This window comes from Tursiops truncatus, chromosome 9, assembly GCF_011762595.2.
Source record: "Tursiops truncatus isolate mTurTru1 chromosome 9, mTurTru1.mat.Y, whole genome shotgun sequence".
NCBI lineage: Eukaryota > Metazoa > Chordata > Mammalia > Artiodactyla > Delphinidae > Tursiops > Tursiops truncatus.
Window position 1 is genome coordinate 33,701,407 of NC_047042.1, and position 10,749 is coordinate 33,712,155.

General features: G+C 35.1%; 1 protein-coding gene across 2 annotated transcripts in view; it reads left to right on the forward strand.

The window, feature by feature from the left end:
- The window catches only part of TMEM196 (transmembrane protein 196), a 289,255-nt gene extending 281,781 nt beyond the window's left edge, over positions 1-7,474 (forward strand). For both annotated transcript variants that reach the window (XM_073809642.1, XM_073809644.1), the window contains 2 exons: positions 1,538-5,611; positions 7,172-7,474. In XM_073809642.1, the coding sequence (XP_073665743.1) occupies positions 1,538-1,544 (7 nt within the window). In that variant the 3' untranslated portion in view covers positions 1,545-5,611; positions 7,172-7,474. The remainder of the gene's footprint in view (positions 1-1,537; positions 5,612-7,171) is intronic.
- Positions 7,475-10,749: the final 3,275 nt, after the last annotated feature.

Sequence of the window (10,749 nt, forward strand, 5' to 3'; positions counted from 1 at the left end):
GATTTTAGGCCTTAGGTAATTCCTCAGCACCTTATTAGGGTAGGTATAGTGGATACCCACATACAACACTACCCTTATGGCCTGGAAGGGGCAAGGCACTTTGCATGGAGAGATGGGTCTTGATGTGAGAAGAGGAAGAGTCTTCTTTGCATATTGTCTTCTTCCTCAGCATTTTCTTGACGGTAGCTCTACCCCGTGTTCTAAAAGACACCAAAGTTTTCAAAAGCAAAGTTCCAAAATCAGACCAATTCCTACCTTCCAGTCCCTCACTGATTCTCCTAAGCAACTTTCAAAACCACCAAATCCAAGAAGTAAGCATCTGTATTTTACTCCATCTCCTATATTGAGTTTTCAAAGAGAAGATACTAAAAATGAGGCATGTGATATCTTTTCATTTCTGAAATAAAGATTTGGAAGAATTTCTAAAGTTTACAGAAGCAAACACATTACTTTTAATTCACCCAAACAGAAAGTAGATATACCTGATAGGCTTAAGATCATTGAGAAAATAATTTATTTCAATTGGAGTCCTCTTTACAGCTCTTTTGCAAATAGGCTTGTTCAAGTGGGGAAAGATGTTTTCATCTATTTTTAGATAGTTTTGCCTAAATATTATTTATAATATGGTGCACTAACCATTATAAATGTGAATGGGCCTCACATGTCCTCATTACCTTTTATTGTGTAGGGAAGAGTTTAACGTTTAACAAAACATATGAATTCAAAGCATCTGAATTTTTCTTAAATTAACATATTTTCTAAAATTGCAAGTGAAACTTTTTATGTAAGTTCATTCTTGATATCGAAATTTCTGTTGCCTTCCCATGTAGTTTTCCTTATTAACTACTTAGTAATTGATCTCTTAAAAAACATGTTAAGAGCTTTTTTTCTAATTTTTATTTTTTAAATTTATTTTGTGTGTGGTTTTTTTTTAACATCTTTATTGGAGTATAATTGCTTTACAATGGTGTGTTAGTTTCAGCTTTTACAGTTTGTTTTTTACTGTATGAGTGAAGTGTCGTGAAAAGCAATCTGTCCAACTATGAATTATTAGTGATCTTCAGTTACAGATAGGCAATCCCCTGGTGGACATTTTTCAGTTCTTCACGAAAAGCCCACACATTTTTCTATAGAGCAAAGGTAACCCCTAGAATCTGTTGGCATTTTGTTGACATGCTCAACAGAGGAACCTATACATTGAAAAAGTTAAGTATTTAACCATCTTCTTTCTAGGTCAGGTCTTTCCAAAACAGAGTTGAGGGCCGAGAGGGGAGACTAAGGGGGCTGGGGAGAGATTGAACTGTTGCTGTGGGTAGAAGACTTGGGTCTAACAGACTGTCACTTCAGTGCTTCATGGGTTCCAAGATTCCATGAAATTTCATTTCCTCAAATTCAGCAACAGCACTAATCCTTGTCCTTCCCCAAAAGTCAGCAAGTTTTTCAATGACTTGAAATTTCTGTTTTGTAAACCCATTAATCAAATTAATGCCTTACTCTGAAAGTGAATTTTAATTAATTCATGTTATTTTCCTAACAGGAAATGACAGACAACATGAGCAATGGAGGACCACAGCTGATATTTAATGGAAGAGTATAATCAATATTTTAAAGAACTGAACACTTTTTAAGATTTTCACGAGGCAAAGAAATACCAAAGGACTAGGAGATAAGTTAAAACAGTTCTTGCATTTGCTGTTATCTCTCCTGAGTACTTACTAAAACTATTCTTCCTCAGTTTTGCCTCACTTTACTTCTTCAGCTTTTTTTTACTGGTGAAAAACTTTCCAGAAATGTTCTAGTACAGTAATTTCAACCAACTTTCCAGATTGTTCTAAAAAAGACTTTTCAGGAAGAAAAAAAAAAGGAATAGATAGAATAGAAAGATTCATATTCTACACAAACACTATTTGACTAGCATGAGTGTTAGATTTGTAATGACATATTTCATATAAGTAATTAAAAAGTGCAAATATCAAGAAATAATAATTTATTGATGTCTTTGTTCTGAAAGACGATGGCTTCAAAGAATGCCACAATTTAAAACCTCAGCAATGCCTTGTTATAAAATCATTGTAATTATTTTCAATTTGTGAATGAACTATATTTCATAATTTATTTGTAAATTACAAAAAAAAACCACCCTAAAACATAAAAAAGAGGTTTTTTAAGAGACACAATATTAATCTGTATGATATTTTTGCATTTTTCCACAGAGTGAAAAGTTATAAATGAATATGTTTTGATTATACTGTGTAAATTGATGGGCATGTTCATGAATGAGCCTAAGAATAAAATAAAGTATGTGTGTGTGTATGTGTGTGTATATATACTGTAAATATAGAAAATATATATAGGACATATTTATAGCATTCATGAATGTAAATAAGTAGTAGAAAGGAAATTGTGGTGTTGTGGGGATATTGTCAAGATTCTATTCCCACAGAAATGGGAGAGCAATTGTTCAAGGCTTTTCTATGCCCACAAAGTCACATTTAATTTCTACTAAATTTTTTCAATTTTATTTCTTTATTATGTCTGCTGTATGTAAATATCATTGTGGCTGATATTATGGAGTTAAGTGATCTGAATAGTGGAGTATCAAGATAGATTGCTTAATTATTTGGCCATTTTACTATTATTATGATATTTATGTAAGAACAATTATTAATATTGATTTATAAGCATAACAACTTTAATTCAAATACTTTCACATTTATAAATATAGACAGAATGACTTGCAATTTTTCATGTTATTTATATTTCAAACACTTTACAGCTCAATTAAATTATATAAAAGGACAGATGATGTATTCCCAAAAGATGCAGGTACAATTAGCTTTGTTAGAATTTAATTTAGGTTTTTTGGTTTTGTTTTACAATTCACATGGAAAAATACAGACCATTTTTTAAGAATGCCTATATCCAAAGAACCTGAAAGAGTTCTCTGTAGAAGGAAATTAAAAGATAGGCTTATATTTACACAGCTAAATTCAACCCTCTCTTCCATAACGGAATGTTAAAATAGTAATCTATGACACTACATACAGGCGAGAAAATAGCTTGGTCTTTGAAAATATTTGTGAGAATATAACTTGTGGCAACAGATAAAGAAAGTATATATTTTAAAATATGTAACTCATTGTATTGTACACTTTTATTATTCCGCAAAGCTAATCAGTTTTCAGGTCATTTTTTATGAGTTACTTACTGAACGATAGGTAAATTAGCACCTTTAATATCCAGTATGAGAACATGTTATAATTTAGAAGCAAAATATAGGTTTTAGTTGTGCTAACAAAATAAAAATAATGCCAGTTAATGGAAATCTGAAGGTCTTTTATAACAACTTGATCATCACCTACCCTATTTAAATCAGCTTATAAAAAATCTGGTTGTATATGTTCAAAAGAAATGACGGGACTGTGGTTGTCTGGTAGTGTTTTTTAAGTCTCCCAACTCGTATGAATAACTTCACTAGCCAGCAGATTTACAGAAGTGGCCCACAAATGCAGCCTCAAATAATAAATCAACTTCACTTCTGTTTATTTGATGCCATAAATAGGCATGATCTTTGTCACTGAAAATCTATACTATATAATGCAGGTATTTTGTGTGTATATGGTTCTCCTGATTTTATGCAAGGATGTAGTTTTGTACTGAAAGAATAACCACTGACTCTAATTTTAGGTGGCATTTCTTTGTAGACATGTTTGTACAATACAGAGTTATAATACATCGGTAAGATGTTTTAATTTCTTTTGAAATGATATATAAAATCACCCATTAAAGGACAAAAGTAGGCATATCACTGCTTAGACATAGAGTTAAGAAGAGATGCCATCATCACAGTTATTCCAGTAGTCTACAGTGTATTTAACCAAGTATAGATGTATCTTTAATGTAATTATTTTAACTCAGTAGTTTCAGGACTCAGTTATTTAGAGTGATTTATTTGGGATATGTAGTGATTCTTTTTGAGATAAGTAGGGGAAGTTAGGAAGACATTGTTCAAGTACTTAAAAATTTAATTTTCATAGAACATTGAACTATGAACTAGAATATTTTAAGTGACCACATTACAGTTTTAGCATGAGTCCACACTTGGGAAAAAGTAATGTGATACTAAATTAGAAAAAAATATGTGCAACTAATGTGGTGGTGTGCTGTAGAGACTAGCTACAGGAAGGTGCAGTAATTATAAGCATAAAACAATAAAAGTGGACTCTGCCTGAAAAATTTTCATATGTGTGTGTGTCTCTACACATACATATATATAATATGAACTGCTTAGAAGTGGGACGTAGTATGATGACTCTATTGATATGTCTATATAATAAATGGTGTGTTTTGAAACTACATATGGTGTGAGCTTTCTTTCCATCACGATACAAAAAATAATTTCCCCAATAACTTGATGAATAGATGTGCAGTTCTGAGATTGGCAGGGGACAGGATGCTGTGAATGAGGAGAGGACATGGGATTAAGAAAGGGCATTTACTCTTTCCTGTTTGAGCAAATGGGAAAAATTAAAGTACGCTCTAATGTAGACAGGAAGTGGTTGAAGATACAGGATAAAATGAGCATGATAAAAGAAGGTGAGATCCCTAAAGAGGCAGGAGGAAATAGGTTAGAGATCATAGGAGACAGAATTAACTAGAGATAGGAGATCTCACAAATGAAATCTTTACTTGAAATATTTAGAGAACTCTGCTGACCTATTTGGATTTGTCAGATTGGTTGCTACTGGCATTTAGGGTGGACAGTAATTCATTGTGCAGACTGTACTATGCATTTCAGGCCATTAAGCATCTCTGGCCCCCACCCACTAAATGCCAGGAGGACATTTCAGTTGTGACAATAAAAAACTATCCAACAAATTTGCACCTATATCTTTGGTAGGGAAGTTTTGCCCCCGAATTTAGAACCACTGAGGAAAACCCTTGAACATGATCCAGAGCAACCAATGTTAGGGCTACCCACAAGTGTAAATGTGAATTGCTCAGGGTCATAAGTTCACTGTTCTAAGGTCTAACTATATTATCTGATACAGTCGTCACAATCCTATCCACATGTGATTATTTAAATTTAAACAGAAATTAATTAAAACAAAATCAAATATTCAGTTTCTCAGTTGAGCTAGTCACGGTCCAAGTGCTGAACAGCCACATGTGGGCAACAGGTATAGAATATTTTTCATCATCTCAGAAAGTCCTATTGGACAGTGCTAGTCAAAAGCACATCGAAGAGAATGGTTCGTCACCCTCAGTACTTATAAAACTTCTTCCACAGTCAGCCAATTATCATTAGAACAGAATGTGTGAAAAGAGTTGGTAAACACTCCATGGAATTTGAAGTTGATGAACCAGTTAAATCCAAGGACTGAACGAAACTAGCAAAAATACAGTGTAGGTCAGACACGTAGTAAAATTAAGTTGCATTAGAGATTTCATGTTTAAAAACAAAATCTGTTCATGCAAAGATTCCACTAAATTATTAAATATTTTATGTTTGACAGATAAAGTGAGATGTATAACTCCTGTTTTCGAAGAAATTTATTCAGCTTATCACCATGTGTCAATGGAAAATTCTGCATTTCTTGGGCTTGAGAAGGTGAGAACAGTATGCTGCCCTCTACTTTTTTCATTGACTTAGCTTGAAAGTGGCATGTTTAGAACTACATTTTCAAAAATTATCTAGCAAATACATTTCAGAAACACAGAGAGAGCACCTTAAGTACCATTTGGTTAGAGCACCGTTTCCAAGTAAAGTTTCAGAACTTGGCATCACTTCACTCTTTTCTCCCTTAAATCATTTTTCTGGAAACATATGTAATATTTCTTACTCAAAGTATATGACAGCCAAAAAGTGCAATTATTCCAAGTCCATAAATCACACGTCATCAGTTACTCACAGCAGAGGAAACCAATTCAGAAATTGCTGGAATGTGGATGCCTAGTAAAGTTATACAAAAGGATTTTTTAAAACTCTTTTTGTCAGGAAAATTATCTACTGAATACAAAATCTTTTACTAGGAATGTATTTCCCGAGAAATATATTGTGAAAAGTCAAATTCTAGATCTAAAAAAATTTATTTCACTATTTTAACAGTTCAGTATTACCTACATCAATAAACTATAGGCAGATCTAGGAGCATCTTCACTTTCCTTCACATTAGCTAAAGTCTACTGATTTCAAAGCTTCTCCTGCCTTAACATCCAAAGGCTGTGCTTCTTTAGCCACACAAGGCATCGCAAGCCTTACCCCCAAAGCCAAAATGTACTGTGTTACTGAAAATTGCTGGAGAGACTCTAGGAGCTTCACAGAAAAACCTAAAATCTTGTCAAATTTGCATTGTCTTTTATTGACTACAGGGATCGCTCCTTATTATTAATCAATCAGGATATTGGTCCCCACCTACTCACTAAGGCAGGGGACCTCAAACGTCATTCCACAACCTCTGGGGCTGAGGCTAGAAGAAATCCCTTGGGCCCTCCAAGCTTACTGCCCAGGCAAGAAAGCCACAGCCCTTTGCGGGTGGCTATACAAGCCAACACTGTCCTTCACTCTGTCCCTTACTGTGAATCAGCAAGGAAAGAGGTAACACTCAACCTTATTCACATAAACGGACTTGAAGGGCCCTATGCTGCTAGATGTCCACTGCCCCATTACTATCCCCAGAGTCTTTCAAGATTTGGACATATCTGTCTTTTCTGTCTTCTAAGTGTATTAATACTTTTACATCAATATCTAAGCAAAATACAATAAAGGCTCTGTGTCCTTTATAATAAAACAAATTGCAGGAAAGAATATCAAGTTTTCAAGTCATGATAGAGAGGCAATATCAGCCTATTGCCATCTGTCAGCAAAACCTATGGTGGTGTAGCAGGTAAAAGACAACCATTTATTAAGTGCTATTATAATGTACATTGTCTATAAATGTGACTATTCCTCTGTCACATTAATAGCATTTATTTTATTTGAAATAAAGAAAAGGTGGCAAGACATCAGTATTTCACCCGAAAGGTGAGGTCATTTCTGGCTGTAACCGTGACTCTTAAAGTCATTCAACCAAATCATGCAACTTATATACAATTAGGTCTAAAACACAAACCACAACTCCACTGCATATGAAGCACTCCCCTTGATTTGTTCTGCTTCTTCTGATTTCAGATCCAAAATCTGCTCTGTGGTGCTACCTTGATTTTGGTTTCTGGCCCCGAACTTGAACCTGAGACTTCATCTCTCTGGTTGTCCGTCTTTGACTGCCACAGCCATGTGCTTCACTCTAAGCAAACAGGACTTCAGCAGCATTAGTTGCCTGGCAAACAGGCATGTGCTCAAATTGAAAACAGGAATTCAAAGGAAGGATCTCAGGTGACTAAAGGGAAAGCTTGAGCTCTCCATACCTTGAATGTAAAAAGGCTGAAAAATCTAGGTGGTCATTGGAGACAGCCAGGGAGCTGTAAGCCAGAAACCAAGGCAAGATCATTTTTCCTTTTTTTCTTTCCTTTTTTAAATTGGGGTATAATTGCTTTACAATGTCGTGTTAGTTTCTACTGTACAGCAGAGTTATATGTATATCCCCTCCCTCTTGGACCTCCCTCCCACCCCACCCCCATCCCATCCATCGAGGTCACCACAGAGCACCAAGCTGAGCTCCCTGCGCTATACAGTAAGTTCCCACCAGCTATCTGTTTTACACATGGCGGTGCACATATGTCAGTCCCAATCTCCCAATTCATCCTATCCCCCGTCCACCTCCACCCCCGTGTCCACATGTCCGTTCTCTGCATCTGTGTCTCTATTCCTGCCCTGCAAATAGGTTCATCTGTACTATTTTTCTAGATTCCACATATATGCGTTAATATAGAATATTTATTTTTCTCTTTCTGACCTCACTCTGTATGACAGATTCTAGGTCCATCCACGTCTCTACAAATGACCCAATTTCATTCTTTTTATGGCTGAGTAATATTCCACTGTACATATGTACTACATCTTCTCTATCCATTCATCTGTCGATGGACATTTAGGTTGCTTCCATGTCCTGGCTATTGTAAATAGTGCTTCAGTGAACATTGGGGTACATGTGTCTTTGGGCTTCATAAGGGGATTGGACCAGTAAGCTATAAAGAAAACTAATTTTTTAATGAACAAAATTCTGCTTTTATACATTAGATCTGTTCATTTCTTGTAGTATCTATGTCTTTTTCTTCTTTTAAATCTCTAGTTTAGCCTACTCACCTGCACCAAAAAACATCAGATGAAGAGGTTTTATTCAAGCAGAGATAACACTGTCAGTAAGTATCATTCTAAAGCCGGTACGGTGCATGACAGCAGGAATCACACTAAGAAATGTCATGGGAAAGTGAGACACAAGGGGATAGAGTTGCTTTCGTTTAGTCATTGGTCCTCCTCACCCAGAAATACCCATTTCAGTGTGAATTTCGGAGTTCCAGAGTTTTATTTGACTGACCAATGTGCCTTTTATGTAGTGTCTTCCCTTGTAAATTCTGCACACTGTTGCATTCTTTCACAAGTGAGAAAGTCCATTTTGCCACTGGATAAAGATAAATTCATTATTGCAATCATTTCCGAAGCATAAAAGTATTAAGAGCATCTTGTAGCCATAAGAGGAAGTGGAGAATATGATCCATTAGTATGCATTCTGTGTAATTACTTGAGAGTAAATTCTAGGTCAAAATGCACCATGTCTAAACTCCATGTTTATCTGCTTTCCACTCTCAAACTTTCCATACCACGTTCTTTGGAATATATTTAATGTCAAAGATCTGCGAGTTCACACCTACACGAACTCTGCAGCCAGCAAGTGGTTTATTAAACTACAGCTTTAAAGTAATATTCAAAAAACAGAAAAGGAAACAGTGTTCTCTTTTTGTTCTGCAGTGAGCTAAAGACAGATGGAAGTAGATGAGAATTTCCATAGACACCCCTGCAAGCACCATGTTTAATTTTATTGGCCAGATTCCTCGGATTTGAAAACCTTGAAAGAGGGGTGTTGAAACTCTGTTGCAGAGATATCTACTTGAGAAGAATATAGGGCCTTAGGAAAAATACTGGCCCTAGTTTTCATCAAAGGACAGGGAGTTATATAAAGATGGCACCAAATCCTCAGAAAGTAACCCAACCCTTCTGATACCTTCTTAACCTCTTTCCAACCATCACCAATGCATACAGCTACACGTGTACACCCACATACACAAACACATACCCCAAATGAAATTTATTATTTAAGCCAATCCTTTTCACCTAGAATCTTTCATCCAAAAGGGCTGTGCAGTTGCCTTCCTGGTAATGACTGATAGATACTTAGGTAGATACTTGCAACCTCAGGTGGATATGATTTTATGATTTTACCTAAGTCCATATTTTAAAGTTCAGGTTTAAACAAATACACACACACACACGTATATATACATGTAGAGAGAGAAAGAGAGAGAACTCTAACGCACACATTCCTAGGTAATAGTCAGAACATCTGAACTATGGCCATGAGATAAAATCTAAGCATAAAGATCAGGATGTTTCAACACTATTATATCTGGTTACCACGGAAGTCAGACACAAATAATTACCTATCTAGGGAGTTAAAATACAATGAATACTTAAGATTTTTGCCCTTGTTATTACCCTCATAAGCACCTAATGTGATTTACCAATAGTCTATTTATTAAAACTGTGTGAAAACTGTATTTATATATTAAAGATGAGAAAAAAGGTTGCCTCTATACTGAAGAAGTTGAGTAAACACTGACTCTTCATGGGAACTGTCAATTTATGTATCCTTTGAGAAATTTTGAATTAATAAAAATATTAAAATAGTATGATAACTGAAACATAGTAGTGTTTAAGATAAAATTATCACATTAGATAAACAATTTTTGTACACTTTCTCTTTTTTACAAATGGAAGTGTGTCCGGGTGTATTTGTTGTTAATTTAAAATGGCTGTGCCTCTTATTTCAGTGACAGAAGAATTGCAGGAGGATTTGACTATGCCTTAGAGAAAACAGAACATATACGTGTGTTAATACAATAAGAATAACACATATTTTGTAGAGGACTGTTTTCTTTCATGAAGATTGTTCTCTACTCCTTGGAAATAATCCTATTTTGACTTAGTTTGATTTTGTTTCAATAGATAGGTTGTAATGCAAAATTTACCATAATGTTATCCCTTTCAGTATAATGCAAAGGGGAACGTAAACTGAAGTTCTTCTTTCAGTATAAGAAATGCATGGAAATTAGGTAATGGCTTCTACCCTTCTGAGTCAATGTAAATTGGGTACTATTTTATGTTCCTTATTTTAAAGACTTTATTGTGTTTGAACACTAAACCATAGGAAAGAAGTAATTAACTACATTGTTGATTATCACTATTTACATCAGTTATACCTGAACAGAAATAATAAATTCAGAGCCTCTCTTCTGTATTTCAAGCCTCTTTACAGCCCCTGGTTCTCAAAATTCAGCGGGTGTTATAATCACTTAGAGCACTTGGTAAAATGTATTGCTGGGCTCCATCCCAGAGGTGTGATTTAGTAAGCCTGGGTGGGGCCTAAGAATCTGCACTTCTAACTACTTCCCAGGTGATGCAGCTGTTGCTGGTCCAGGGACCTGACTTTGAGGACCACCAATAAAATATAACCTCATTAAAGCAGTCAGGTCTTAACTTATAGACAGATACATTTGAATAATTTCATTTCTATGTATTTTCAGCAATAGCCA